Raw genomic sequence first — 16,242 nt, 5'->3', positions numbered from 1 at the left:
CTTCTTGACTGTGCTGAAATGACATCGATAAATGGCACAACTCACCCACATACATGAAGCAGAAGGTGTCCGAGTCCCACCCATGTCTTCCCAGGACTCATCATTCTAGGACACACCCCCACACCCACCCACACCCCCAGCATCCTCTGGCAGACACCCTGATGTGATTCTACCCAAGGGCTTTCTCTCAGCCTGCCACGGAGCAGACAAGAAATGCTGGGGAGCTAATGCTCCAGGCCTCAGCCAACCACACGCAGAAGTTTAAGGTAAGTAGCTCAGCTCTCCGCGTCCCTCAGGTGGGACAACTCCCCGGCATGCTCTGCAGGGTCCCCAGAGCTGCCCAGCAGGCGGGCCCGCAGCCATCCACAGGGCTAACTTGCCTAATACTCTGATCCCTGGCCGCCTTCCCTTCTCTTTCTCACGTCCCACTGCTCTGCCAGTGCTTCCTCTCCTAGCCTCCTAAATAAAGTGCTTGCACACAAAACCCTGTCTGAGGGTCTGCTTCCAGGGGAACCCAAACCAGAACAACACATCAATTTAAAAAATCAATATAGTGTCATAAATGTAGTATCAAAGGAAAGTGACATAGCAAAATTCTGTCTCCACGTGTAAAGACTTAGGCGTGACTATATATTGCCTAACGCAGCACATAATGAATTAATCCGCACGCAGTGAAGTAGTTAGGTAGCTGCTGCCCTTCTGGGATCGCCATGAAGAGAACATCTGCAGAGGCAGACTCAGGGGTGTGATGTGCTGCCAGCTGCCAGGGGTGGCACGGCCATCGGGGGCACGATTTCCTCAGGCACACCTGGTAAAACTCTGAGCTCAGCCCAAGCTTCCCTTAATTTTCATGGTGGTTCAGTAATATATGGAGAACAAAAGGGCTTTTTATGTACCCTGTTGTTTATAGATAAGGTTTTACTTATATGATTATCCGGGAAAATATTAAAGTGTTTTGTGGGATAAGAGATGGTTTCTCAATGTTCAGCCCACATAAGGCAGCGTCCTTGGCCCTGTCCACAAAATGCCCGTGGCACAGCAGAGGGGTGGAAAGGGGACCACACAGTGGCTAAAGCCTCTGACACAGGCTTCTGCCGTTTAAATCCCACCTTCACCTCCTGTTAGAGGTAAGGCCTCAGGTAATTTACTTTTTGTCATTCTGGCTCACATTTCCTTATCTGTAAAGTGAAAGAAACCACATTCTCTCACTCAGGATTGTTCTGAGATTAAATGAGTAAAACACAGTGCCCGGCACACAGCGGGGGTTCAAAAACATCAGTTATTCTTATTACTATATTTCATGGCTAAATGATCTCTCCAACTCAAATCTGACGGCCACCGGGAGACCTAAGTTGGGCGTCATATAAACATATGGGTTTGGGTGTAAAACTTGAAGTTTCCCAGGCACGATCTGTGAATTTACCATCATTCCACACCTTCCCTCCCCCTCTTCCCTGCTGTCCACCCTTGGTCCCTTGTCATTCCAGTAATAATAACCTGATGGGTGTATCATTACAGATTTTGCACCCTGATGCCCAATTAGGAGAACTTATAAAAGGCGAGTAGTGTAGGAGATAAAGAGGAAGGAGAAGTCTTGATTTAACAACACCCCCCAACCCCCTCTTTGGCTAAATCAGAGAAACACAGGCAGCTAGCTAGAGGATTTGAGTAAGAAATGAGGCGATGTGAGGGACGGGATGCACTGCTGTAAACTGTAAAGTGAAGCACAAATGGTCAGGTGCTTTTGTTCTTGTCACTTATTAATACACAGTATCATTAGTCACACAGCTGTTAGAACCCCGGCTAGAAGAGACACAGAGACTTGGCACCATCCTTTGCAAATGTGAGAGCTGAGAACCAAGACTGGATGCTGCCTAAAGAGAAGTGGGAAGAGAGGACACTGTCCCTCCACAGAAGAGGTGCTTTGAGGTGAAGAACTGGCTGGGAAATGGCCATATCTAGTTAGGCAGAGGAGGAGGGGTGGCGAATTAAAAGGTCGCGTTTTTAAGGCTGAGGACGCCTTCTTGAAGAAAAGACTGCGTTGATTGATGTGGCCTGTAATGGAAACCCAGATAATGAAATAAAACCAGCATTTAAGAATTTCAGCCTGGGAACTTATTGCCATAGCAACCCTCTCTGAAGGGAACTTGTATAAGAAAATAAGATTCACTTGACTACGCCTTAAAATGAAAACCTGCACTACAGTGGAACAATTAAATGCAGAATTCCAAAGTTGCTTATTGCCAAAATGCCTAGAGGTAGCACTGAATTTGTATGTCTGTTCGTCTCCATTGGAAGCTATCACTTGTTAAAGTCTATGACTCATGCAGGGAGCATCGCCCAGCTCGGAGGGATCTCGGATCTCTATTAGCTTTGGGTGCTCCAACCAGTGCAGATTCACAATTTTTTCACTAGATAAATCACCCAGCATGACACTCACATGACAAGCACACCATTTAAACAAACGCTCCACTCTTAGTCTGTCCATACTCACATGAAACTACCCAATTCACATATCCATTACTAGTTATACTTTATTTAAAAAATCATTTTTTACCTACATACTGCATGGTTTATATTTAGCTTATGATCATTTTAATAAAAACATCTATTTCATTTCCTGTTCTTACTCAAAGAATGTCAAATTGAGCACACTATATTTTGTCGATTAAAGGGAGCCTCCTTAAATATCTAACACTGGCCAGTATGAATTTATGCCTTTTAACTGACACTGAGAGGATACATCGCTGGGATCCTGTCCGAATGGCATGGATTAGGTTCCTAAAGTTGAACCTGGTAGTAGAAGAACTTGCCGTCGAGGAAAGCGTGATCGTGTTGTAAAAAAGAGAGAGAAGCAGAGGTTAAGGGTAACTTACAAAATCAACAGAAATATTTCCATGCTCACTTATGCGAAAGGATACAGGCGCCATGGTACATAAGACGATGCTTATGCCCCGCCCCAGCACCTAGTGATAATGGGGCCAGTGCTGCTATTTGCAGTCTCCAGCCCCTGCGCAATGGGCATTCTCTCTCTGCCTTCAACCCGCCCTCGCCCCTAAGGTTTCGCCAACACGAACAATCTCCATTCGAAAGTTTCAGGCGCTGTACACGCGAGAGGGCCTTCTGTAGACGGGTCTGCCCCCTGCAATTCCACAACACCCTTTTAATTTTCTCAGGACACAACGTTGCCCCCGAAGTCGAAATAATTTAGTTAGTTATTTTACTACCCCGATTACTCACTTCTCAAGTCACATGTGCACTAGGGGTCTGTGGTTCTAAGGCACATGTCTATTTTTTTTTTTGACACCTATCTTTACCCTTCCTAAGGTTTTACTGAGAAAATCTGCATTCTCCTTGACTTCTCTTTCAACAAGTTCTTTCTTATTCCCATTTCCAGTTTATTCTATTTATAATTATCCCTTACAAGGCGCCTTATATTTTTGCCTATAATGGAATCGACATTCTCAAGGTTGTCGAGGATGTATATACAGGGAGATTTGCATGTATTTGAATTTTCCCCAAGGGGAACTGGCAGTTAGAGAGAAATATCTGGATTATATCGGAAATAAGTTGATAGGAATAAGGTATGTGCACAAACCAGGTCTGGGAAGGCCAGAATTCCATCAGGTATTTCACTTGAAATTATGGCAAGACTGGAATGAGAATCGTGATTAAAATCTTAAGTTTAAACATCCCTCGGTCTTAATACAGCTGTTTGAGTTAATAATTCATAGAAGAGGCATGGCACTGTAAAATAAGCCATTGGATGTATTAATGGACTTATTTTTATTCTTTTAAATTTTAAAGCAAACCGGTGGGTATACATTTTTAAAAGCCACCAGAAAGAATGAATAGGAAAAATAATGTAAGGACATTTTCTTTCCTAAATTAATAAAACTAATATTATTCTCTCCTGGGGAAGTTTTATCCACAAATGCCATAACCAGCAAGCAAGTAAGTACCTTCTTTCTAGGTAGGTGTGTATGACTATCACTTTCCCTCTTCTCCATGTAAAATGTGCTTCCTTTTAGCAAAAACAGGAGGTAAGTGAAAGTGATGTGTTTCCCGCTCTGTGTCCCGTTTCTCCAGCCTCCCTTCAGGGTCCCTCTCAAGTCTTCTCCTCCCTCAGGCGGAGGAACTTAGTCCTTGGACGGTCCTCTAATTCATTCTGCCAAAGGGAAAAGTAATTTGATAAACTCCTTCACAGTAAGGTACTAGAAAATTAATTATCTGCTGATCTCATGAGTATTTGCACTTTAAAGGAAAATCGCAGAGAATGAACAACGCCTGACCATCATAAATTACTCATTAATTATGGAGTTTCAGGCATGTGCGGGAAGATCCTTAGAAGTGACGAGAGATCTGGAGAGTACTCTCAAATCACAGAAGGAGCAAGATGATCTTGTCTATTTACTTGTCAGGGTGGTCAGGAGATGGAGACAAATCATATATTTGATGATAACCATTATATTCTCTGGAAGATGCCTAAAAAATATCTCAGTGGGTATTACTATTTATTTAAAAAATGCATGATCATGCTATTTGTTTTACCTCCAGTAAAAACTGAAGAATATATTCCTTGGGAGAATTAGAGTAAAGCAGTTACCTCTGACCCTTCTGCTGTGATCCCAAAGCCTCTGGTCTAACTTGGGCAGAAAACTGGTGCCCACCAAATATTTCATTTATTCATGGACGTCCCCCTGTCCCCTTTGTGGCAGGTGGGACTATATGAAAAGTTCTGGCCACTGAAATGAGAGCAGGCATGATGCCTATCACTTCTAAACAGAGACAGTAGAAAGTTCATGTGTGATTCTGCAAAGTCTCTGTTCTGCGGATTAAGAGGTTGTCAGTTCCAGATAGTACAGCTTTGCGATGATGAAAAGTCCATACGCCAGGGTCCCTGAGTGTAAGTCACTGAGACTTGGAGGTTACTTGTAGCTGCAGCACAGCCTGTCTGTGCTGTGATCCGACCGGTAGAGTAATATAATCCCATTATGGCGTTTACCATATTGGCTCATAGCTAGTTTGTTACCTATCTTCTACCCCACCTTAACCCGTTACTCCTTACTTATTTTCGCAGCTTTGTTCTAAAACAAAATGCAGTTGGAGAAACCATAATAATGTGAGAGTATTTTTTGAAAACTTAAAAATTAGGTCATAATTTTAAGACAGTTACATGGTGTTAGAAGATGAGGATAATTCAATTCAATTCAATTCATCTACTGAGCAATAAAAGTGTGTGATATGCTCTGTGTTATCCATAGACCTTAGTCGGTAACATTATTAATGAACACAAATAAGATGCTAGTAATAGTTTTTAACAATATTAATCATAGTTTTAAGAGCCTAAGAGATAATAGAGACTGTATATTGGTCTCAGTCCCTGGGTCCTGGCACAGAGTCCTAAACTCCTGTAAATTCCTACAGGCTAAGAGCAGTAGGATCCTGTTTTGTTCTAATGAGGCAACTCTGGGTGGGCCCCAGGAGGACCCCTGGATGGGCACTGGTTACCAGAAAGACCAAGCCATGAGTAGGAATTTGGAATTTTCAGCCTCACTACTCACCCTCCAGAGAGGGTGAACGATAAAAGTGGAATTAATGATTGACCACGCCTGCATGAGGAAGCTTTCATAAAATCCCAGCAGTACGGGGTATGAAGAGCTTCCAGGTTGGCCAACATCCACACTGGGAGCGTGACACACCTGAACTCTGCGGGGACAGGAGCGCCTATGCCCAGAACCGTCCCATACCTCACTCCATGTATCTCTTCACCTGTCACCTTTATCATATCCCCTAATAAACTAATGTAAGAAATGTTTCCCTGAGTCCTGTGAGCCACCCTAGCAAATTAATTGAACCTAAGAAGGGAGTCACTGAACCCTCTGATCTATAGCCCTTTGATCAGAGGCACAGGTGATAGCCTGGGCTTGGGACTGGCATCTGAAGTGTGTCGGGGGGAAGGGGGAGCCATCTTGTGGGCCTGAGCCCCTGCCCTTTGGGATCTGACACTATCTCCAGGCGGAAAGTGTCATAATTGAGTTAAATTGCAGGACACCCAGCTGGTGTTGCAGAGAACTGCTTGGTGTGGGTTGGAACCCCCACACATCTGGCGCCCAGAAGCAAAGTATTTTGTGTGAGTAGCAAAGGAGATTCACAGAGAGGAACACAGAGCAGGGAAGTAGCAGGTTTTCCTCTGCACCCAAGGGGAAAAAAATGAATTTTTCTTTTATGGATGAACTAACTTTGTAGATTTATCACAATAGATGGGGAGAGACGGTTGATGTAATAATGTATTACATTATAAATGTATAAATACTTTATAATAATGTATTTCTGGTTTAAAAGCATCAATGAATGACATGATAAATGTCTAGAAGTCTGGTTTTCAAAACAGATATCAAACGCAGAATGATATCAATCTCCTAAATTTTCCAAATCATATAATGTGAAGATATACTTGAAGCAATATTGCCACATGATTTTACAGAGAATTACATTTTCTCAGTCACCTTATATTCACCATCCCCACTGTTCCCCGTAACAGCTTCAAAAGCGAGGTCTGACATTACAGTAATAAATTATGGGTGATTTTCATGTGGAAACCAAGGCTCCGATATATTGACATGACTTGTTTGTGGTCACACAGTCATAATTGGTAGAGCGAACAGTAAGCTACCCCGGTAAAAGGGTTTATGAGAAATTTCTTTGACATGTACATAAATGAGCTCAAGCTAAGTTTTTCTTCCATTTTGACAAGCAGGTTTTTTACACCAACCATCTCTCCCCATCTATTGTGATAAATCTACAAAGCACAAACCTATACTATAAAACCCCTATCCAGTCTTAATCACATTTCTAAGAATTTTCGATGAACCCCCAAATAATGAAAACCTGATGACATTCGCATGATTACATTTTCAACGTTGCTCAAGGACAGGGCATTCCATGTGAGTAGAAACCCCCGTTTCCGTCAAGGAATTAAACAAAAAAGAGGGGAAGGAGGGCGGAGAAGGGAGGAAAGGGAAAGCAAGAAAAACAGATTTTTTCTGTTTATGAACAAGATAGAAGACAGTGGCAACTCCCATCAACGATGCTAAAATGGAGGTTAATTTAACTGAACAGCTTACTTCACCTTTTGCAGATATTTTCCATCTCTGTTTTCATTTCCTAATACTGGAATAACTTCAGTTTAGCGCTACCTGCTAATTCTATCCCAGTAACACGCACGCCCTCAAAATCATCACCAAAAATGTTGAGGTAGACCTAACTCCAGGCCCGAAATGACGCCAGGGCTGCTTCAGTCCTCCTGCAGCCGGGCAGGTTAGTTTAGCCTCGCCTGCAACTCTTCATCTCCTCACCTAAGGCCAGCAAGCAGGGTCGCAGCGGATGCCATTGTTTTAAGATCACCTGAGTCAGGACTGTTTCTTTTTCCTATTAAAAGAACCGGGGCTATTTTATACTGTTTCTAAGGGTCTAGCCTCTTCCTATCTATTTGCTTAAAAAACCACCACCACATTAGGGACGTCAGTGATTCATTAGTAAATTCTCTTCAGGTCTCAAGGTCCATGTTTTCCAAGGTGCAAATTCAATACATAACTATTTTTGCAAGCACTTCAGCCCCTTGCCTTTTGAAATCAATAAGCCATATTGACAGCGTTTTAATGATCCCGGGTGTGCACCCCTGTTTTGATTTTCCTGCACAGAACAAAATCCGACAACTGGTTTCTTAGTTTGCTTTACTCCATTCCCTCTGAACCTGAGTTTTCTCCTCTAAGACAGAATAGTCTTACTTATTGATTCATTTACAAAGAATTAAAAAAAAATCAAAGTGAAATAAAATATCCAGCTCTGTTAATAATTAGGCAAAGACTTAAAAGGCTGTCTAATTGGCTTGCAAAAAGTAGTTTCTATTTTAAGCAAACTGGCTAACGCACATTGAAAAAGCCATTTTATAATGATAATCATTCATGAAAAATACAGTGATGGTCAAGTTTATCTAAATGCACCTGACTCTCAATGCTGCTTCGTGCAAATAATAGAACCAGCACTTTTGTGAGCTCCCAAGCAATGCTGAGCCACTCAGCCTTCTAAGAAGTCAAGTGTTTCACTGCGATTTCAGCAAGGCTAAGCCACTCTCTGTGCAGAAACCCAAGGGATTCTGCTCAAATTAACTCACTCTCGGGTATTTACACTTTCAATTTTCCCTTAGTTTTATTTTCCTTATGTAACCGACATGTACTAAACGTAGTACATGCTGTAAAAGAGAAGCAGGTGAATAAATACCTCCAACTGCAACCAGAGAAGGCTGCCTTTCATCCCAGCCTGCTGGGAGAGAAGTGGGTTAGATCCACATTTTCTGAACCCTCGCTGTCTCAACCGATGACCCTCGGAAGGACGGAGGCACACCCGGCCACAGCGTGTCAGTTCCGGACAGCGTGACAGCTGTCACGTGGCAACATACACACGCTCTTCAAAAGACAACGGCGCAGCGAGGACAAGGAGACGGGACGGCGCCGGTCCTAGGATCCCGAATGGTTCGCGACCTTTTAAATCCCCCGGCGTCACGAACAGTTTAGCAAATATTCAGGGAGCGGGAAAAGCGAAGCCGTGATAACCAACAGGCGGCATCATCGCTAAGGTCCTTAAACTTAGTTTTCGGAATTTTGGAAACGGTTTTCTACCCTCGTTCTGGACAAGGCTGATTTCCAAATAGAAAGGCTCGCGAAGGAACAAGAAATAAGGAGCGCAAGAGTACTTACGACTGATCGGATGCTGTTTTCTTTCGCCAGCTTCAGGGACGACTTGTAGCAATTTGCAAGGTCTTCCTTCTGGGAGCCGTTAATATGTCCCCTCGCTATGGGTCCTACCGTGTGGATGACATCTGCAAATGCAAAAGGGAGAAAGAATAGGCTAAGCAAGGGATCTGTCACTTTTCACGTGATTGGTGCTGCATTTATCGCAGGTATTTGTGTTGGGGTCTGCAGATGAGCAGGCTGAGAAACACTGGTGATGAAAATGCCTCTCTGGTGAAAGACATTAGATGGCACAACCTCCCAAAGTCGGCGACTTCCCAGGAAGGTGATGCTGTGAAAAAGACCCCCCCCAACAAATCGTTAGGGTCAGATCCTAGTGAGACAGATTATAATACAGGATGCGAATAAATGGCACCCTGCAAAAGATGAAACCTTGTGGGAAATAAACTGAGAAATAACTGCCTGAAAAACAAGCTGTTTGAATTGACGTGGGAAGGAAGAACCAGTGTCACCCATCACTTTACTGGCAACTAAGACAACAGGTCCAGGCACTGACACAGAAAAGAAGGGCACGTTTCTGAACATATGCCAAGATAATTTATGACCGTCAGCAATAACCCTAAAAGGAGTCATTTTAAAACATGTCCTCCAATTTTAAAGCGCAGCCTGCCAATCCTCACCTATAGGAGGTATCCCAGGGATAGCAGTGCCGCGTTTCTACCTGTTACTACCCAGGGTGGGGCAAAAGTAGGGTTAGAGTTGTTTCCATGGAACATAATGCAAAAGTTCATAAGTAATAATACAAAACTCTGTGTTTTGCATATTTACAACTGTAATATTCCTGATCCACCTGGATATTAAAACTTTCAAAAAGCAATCTATACTTTTCTACCTCTAGTTACATTTAAAACACAAAATTTGATTTTGCGGGACTTTTTTGCATATAAAACCAGCCATTGGGGTATGCTTTTAATATCGACACATACATAAACTTTTAGATTTAGGATCATAATGGAAAAGGACTGTCCTAACTTTAAGTCCATAAAGATTATTAAAAAAAAAAAAAAAGGCACTCAAATTTTAATCCAAATCTTTTCAAAACGCCTTAAAACTCTTGCTTCTCAAGTTGTTGATCTTGATTGTCAGCCCATTTCATCGCTGTAACAACAACTAATCAAGTTTGGTCGAAAAGAAAAATTTAGTCTAATAGCTTTGGAATATCACAATGAAAGGCAATTATTTTCTTTGGCTAATTCTACCACATATTAATCTCGAAAGCAGAGGGAAGTGGGACACATTACGGAAGTGAGCCTGTGGAACGAACAGTTTTAAATCATGAGATTTAAACAGCACAAAATAAACCGCTAGGGAGAGATCTTTGTTGATTGCCTGCTAAATGTCATTTGATGTTTGAGAAAATCTCCAAAAATGTTGATTTCAACTTTTAGCTCTAACACAGTATTTAAACCCTAATCAGGTAATGTTTAAGGTGATATCTTGTGAACAAAACAGGCAGAAACGTCACCAGTGAGCTCATACAGACGCTGTTTCACAGGCTAACCTGGCTTTAAGGTGAGACCACTGCAATAAAAGGAAAGGGTAAAGCGGTATTAGGTTGTATTTATTTAAAAAAAAAAAAAGAAGAAGAAGAAGAAGAAGAAAGAAGGGGAGAGAGAGCACACATTGATTTTTTAATTTTTTTTTGTAATAATAGTATCAAGTGAGGGTTGCATATAGTAAAACAAAGCAAGTCCTATACCCCATGGAGTACATTTTTATATGAATATTTCACTTTCCTTTCTGTTTTTAAATTAACGCTACACTACGTGAAGAAGAAAGATCGTCCTTGGCTTTATTTTTCCTTGGGTGACCCCTTGCTGCGTGTGCCCAGCTGGGATAATTCTGCAAATCAGCATTTCCCAAAGTGGGTTCAGTCAGATATGGGTGTAAAGGTCAATTAAGCTGGGGAATCACTGGCTGAAATTAAGTGAACCAGTCACCTTCGGGCAGGGCCTCTCTGGACAGTCTGTGTGCTTGTAGCACATTGAGGGTCTCCGCATCGGGGACACAGGATACTCTGTTTCTCAAATACCTTTGACTACTGAAACCTACGTTTTGCAGAGCACTTCGTGGGGCTACGTTTCCACAAATTAACCTTTGCAAAATGTTCCAGAGAAATGTTGGCATCCTGATTGCACTGTTAAAGGTAAAGTCCATGTTTGTTCCAGTCCTTCCCCAGGGCGGCTGTACATCAAACACTTGGTATGTAAGGAGCAACTGGACATGACCTTGGTTTCCTTGTTAAATGGATGGGGAAGGTCAAGAATAAGTGTCTCTTATCTGGGTTCATAAAGGTGTATCTAGTTGAGCCAAGTAAAAGTAGGGCTTAGGGGCATGAATGGGGAGGAAAGAGAGAGAGGGGCTGGGAAGATCAGGAAACAGTGACATCATAAACTTTTTCCTGGCTTTTTTCCTCGCACATCATTGTCTACATAACGCAAATGAAATTTATGAAAAATTACTCCTTGCATATCTTTAGTTCTCCATTTAATTTAAAAGTCTGAGGAGAAATAGCCAACAAATGAGCCTCCTCAACATCAAATAAAATCCCTATATTTTTTGCTCCATGTTAAATTTACAGCATCTAGGATCAAGTGTTATGATCAACCGACAAGATGACCTCTGAGATCCACAAAGCGGAGGTGAACCAATGTAAGGTTCAAAGGAAATTTTCTTCATTATTTTAATTGTTCATAGTACTTGTGAGTAATTATCCCACACCAAGGAGTTCCTTTATTTCTTCTGTAAAAGGCAGTCAGGGGTCCTGCCTTCTGATGCCAGCTCCAGGCCTGACTCATCAAATGCCCCAGGTGAAGCCATTATTTTATTGGTTCCATGCCTTGGTTTTATTTTTTATTTTTAAATCCTCATCAGAGGATATTTTTTTCCATTGCTTTTCAGAGAGGGGAAGGGAGAGAAAGGGAGAGAGAAAGGGGGGGGGGGGATAGAGAGAGAGAAACATGCCCTCAAGAGAGACGCATCGATCGGTCACGTCCCCCAAATCGCCTCGACTGGGGCCAGGTATCAAGCCTGCAACTGAGGTACGTGCCCTTGGCTGGAATTGAACCTGGGACCCTTCCGTCTGCAGGCCAACGCTCTAACCACTGAGCCAAACCGGCCTGGGCTGCCTTGGTTTTCTTATCCATGAAACAAATCAGCTGCTTAGGTGATGTCTGTGGTCTCTTCTGTGCTGTGTGTCATCATTAATATGTCCCCTTGTGATGGAGACAGATGGAGTGCACAGTGATGTCTGGGCAGTTGACCGAAACCTTAAACATGGTTAAGTGGCTCGTGAGCCTTGTGAGTATAAGGATCCATTTTTATTACCAAAACTATTATAGACTACGCTTTCACAGTAATAGTTTCAAAGTCCATCGATTGAAACAAGTTAGAGACAAACAGCTATTATAACTTGAATGATGCTTTGTATTAATTTATATTTTATTATTAAGCACAACAGCATTTTCACATGAATTTGTGGATCTCGTGGTGTAAATACAATAATGTAAACAGAAGTGTTTAATTTGATGTCTGGTGCATGCAGAGGCTCAAGGAATAGTCATTATCACCACCACCAGCAGCAAAAGCATCCAAGACATCTTGAAGACACAGGTGGGAAGGCCAGAGGAGGCCTTTCAAGGCTTACTTGTTATATTTCTGTCATCATCTCTACTCTGGTGTGGAAAGAATGCTAGACTATAAGACCTAAGATCTGATTGTGAGTCAGAAGTCCCACATCTGTCACTATCCAGCTGTGTGATCTTGGGCAAGTCACTCTGCTCTCTGCACTTCCATCTTCAGAGCTAAAAGAAGGAACTCAGTAAGAGGGCCTCTACGATTCTTTGCTGCTTTTACTTATTTATTTAACCCTCACCAAAAGATATTTTTTCCATTGCTTTTCAGAGAGAGTGGAAGGCGGGGAGAGGAAGGGAGAGAGAGACAGAGACAGAGAGAGAGAGACAGAAACAGAGACAGAGACAGAGAGAGATCTATTGGTTGCCTCCTGCACATGCCCTGACTGGGGCTGGGGATCGAGCCTGCAACTGAGGTACAACACCCTTGACTGGAATCGAACCCGAGACCCTTCAGTCCACAGGCCAATGCTCTAACCACTGAGCCAAACTGGCCAGGGCTCTTTGCTGCTTTTAAATGCAATTCATCTTCTGCAGGCCTATCAAGAATTGACCTATATATTCTAAATAGTCTAGTTTATTATTATTTTCCAGATAAATGAGCATCAGTCATGGTTCAAGTTTCTCAAACACGCTTATACAATGAAGTGCAATTTGGTCCCATCCCCAGAGAGAGTGCCTACGATGAATAGTATTGTTAATGTGCTTTTCAAAGATGAGCTTATAGCACTATAAATATGAAACTATTCTTAAGTAAAAAATATATAATTTCAAGGGATTTCATAGAATGGCTCCAGTAGGTATATCTTTCCTTTATTTTGCTACTCTCAATAATCTCTCCCTATAAAACAACTATTTTCAGATAAAGGTAGGGTTTAAATAGTGGACAATAGGATATTTTTTCCTGTATGGCTAGTATCTATCTTTAAAACTTTACTGTAATTTTAACACGTCAACTGGGTTCTACATACCTTAGAGTAGAAATGTAGTACAAAGATGTACTTCTTGGATATCTCAGTAGCCAAACAATTTTGAATAATAGTCAAGAATTTTTAGAAATGAATAGAATGATTGAGAATATTTAATCTCTTTTCCCTTACTTAAGGGAAGCAGAGAGGCGGGATAATACACGCAAAGTCACAATCAGTGTGGGAAGGCACAAATCACAGTGACGATCTGGTCATGAATAAACATTCCCCAAGGTGACTACTTACTGAAGAAGGTGGCACACATTTGTGTATATAAAATGGGGCACGTTGATCATGAATCCCATTACTTTAGCCTCATACTTTGTATATATGCAGATTCTGGTTAGCTACTGTTGTGCAAAATATCACCCTGAAACATAGTGACAGGGACAATAACCAACTTTTTTTTTTTTTTTATCATTGCTCTGGGTCAGAAATTCTGAAAGGACTCGGGTAGGGGGTCTCGCACAGGGTCACTCATCTCGTTGCAGTTAGTCTGTGGCTGGTGGTGGGAGAGGGGGAGGCTGTAGCAGCCAATGGCTGGGGAGGCATCTCTCCCTCTTCATGTAGTCACAGCGACACTTTATGGGGGCCAGTTTCAGTATCCTCGTAGGACAGGGGCCTCCTCAGGGCAGTCACACTGCTTCCATGACAGCTCAGGGATCCCAGAGCACGTCCGGAGCCAAAAGCTGTGCCACCCTTTATAACCCAGCCTTGGGAATATCACTATAACTATCCCGATGAGTTGTGACTGTTACACAATTCCACCCATTTCAAATGGAGACACAAAGAAACTAGCCCTTGATGGGAGGGGTGGAAAAGATTTGTTGGACATAGTTTTAAATGGTTAAAATGCAGGACTCCCCAGACACTTGGGGCTTTATTTTGGTTAGCAAGCTTTTCAATCACAAAGTTTGTGTTAGATAAGAAACTAGAGAAAAGCTGATGTGATTAAATCTATTTCCATGTAGCCACTATAGAAAATAGTATGAGGGTTCCTCAAAAAATTAAAGATAGAACTACCGTATGATCCAGCAATTCCACTACTGGGTATTATCTGAAGGAACCGGAGAAGATATCTGCAGCCCCATGATCACTGCAGCATCATTTATAAAAGCCAAGACAGGAAAACAACCTAAGGGCCCACTGGTGGGGGAACAGACAAAGCAAACATGGCATATACATACAGTGGAATAGTATTCAGCCATAACAAAGAAAGAAATCCTGCCATTTTCAACAGTGTGGATGGACCTTGAGGGCGATTATATTAAGTGCAGTAAGTCAGACACAGAGACAAATACTGTATGATTTCACTTATATGTATAACCTAAACCAACAATAACAAAACAACACGCTCATAAATACAATGAACAGATGGGTTGCTGCCGGAGGCAGAGGTTGGTGGTCAGGTGGCAGAGTTGGAGGTGATCAAAAGGTACAAGCTTCCAGTTCTAAAATAAGTAAGTCCTGGGGGTGTGATGCACAGCATGGTGACTATAGTCAGTACTGCATTGCATATTTGAAGGTTGCCAAGAGAGTAAATTTTAAAGTTCCCATCATAAGAAAAAAATAATCTATTCCAGTATTGAGTTCTCAGACCTTTTATCTTGATAAGTAAACTGCCAATTTAATGAAAAAGCAGAGTAAGAAAAAAAATCAGAATACAAGATGAATACATCTATTAATTGTAAATACAATCTAATTTAGAGATCACAGTGTCATTGTAGGTCCCAAATGGAATTGCCTGGCTCAACACTAGTGTTATTGCTTCTTCTGTTTTAGAATATGGCAGGAACGTGTGAGCAAAGACAAGGGCAGGGATGGCCACTCTAGAATCAACATCTTATCTCCTCGTGAGCGATAAAAAGTAAAGCTATTTCCATAATGCTATGTCCAGCTCTGCATTCAAGAAAAGAAGAGCAGCTTTTATGAGTTTGAAGCCCTTTCTTACAGGACTGAAGAGAGCAGAGAAATCAGCAATGAAATTTGTACCTTGACTCAACATTTCAAATGCAACCCTTGAAGAGATATGGCAAATGAGATGGCAGGCCCTTTTGTGCTTTATCAGATGACAGTGTGGCCAGGCAAATGGAAGCTGTTTTTGCTCATCTATTTCTGAAATCAGTCGGTCTATAAATCAGCTCTTTTGTTTTGAAGCCATAACCACCACCTCGCACTCTCCTACCTCATTTTATCCTGGGAAATCAGCCTAAACTATATAAAAAAAGGAGAGGAGGGTAGCAGCTTTTCTTTAAAGGGAGTTGGAGGAAAAACCCGCTTTCATGTCCAAAACTGTCAATTGAAAAATATGTGATCGGAATGCCAAATAAATATTGAAAGCACTAGAATTATTTACAGAGATTCAATCAGAATTACCCTTGGCAAAACAAATGCAATGCAGCAAAACATTCTGCAAAAAATATTAGCATAATGAATTTTAAAGCAAGTGAGCGCGCACATATATAGTTTGCTCTCATCATTTTCCATTTGGGCAGCAACTGAGCTACACTGAAACTGTTAATGAGCAGTCGGATCAAGTGTAGAATCAATTATACGTTGCTTTCACTCACCCCACTCTCGTATTCATAAGCACCATCGGTCCATCTCACAGACCACATAATGGTGCAGTGCCCTGTCAATTATATTCAAATTGCATGAATTTTAAGGAGGAAAACCAATGCATGGAATTAAATTGATTTTCTTTTCTAAAGCTACAACCAGAAACCCAAGCACTGAAGGTATTATTTGTAAATCTTATTGGCCAATTTATATGATAAGCGCCACCAATCCACGACCTGCAACAGAATACTTGAAGTTCAGTTCACGGAA

General features: G+C 41.8%; 1 protein-coding gene across 1 annotated transcript in view; it reads right to left on the bottom strand.

The window, feature by feature from the left end:
- The window catches only part of MACROD2 (mono-ADP ribosylhydrolase 2), a 1,375,516-nt gene that overhangs the window by 553,296 nt on the left and 805,978 nt on the right, over positions 1–16,242 (bottom strand). The window contains exon 6 of the mRNA XM_081149406.1: positions 8,760–8,881. Coding sequence (XP_081005532.1) covers positions 8,760–8,881 — 122 coding nt within the window. The remainder of the gene's footprint in view (positions 1–8,759; positions 8,882–16,242) is intronic.

The sequence above is a fragment of the Miniopterus schreibersii genome (genome assembly GCF_964146895.1).
Source record: "Miniopterus schreibersii genome assembly, chromosome: 10".
NCBI lineage: Eukaryota > Metazoa > Chordata > Mammalia > Chiroptera > Miniopteridae > Miniopterus > Miniopterus schreibersii.
This window is presented reverse-complemented; position numbering and strand designations above follow the sequence as displayed.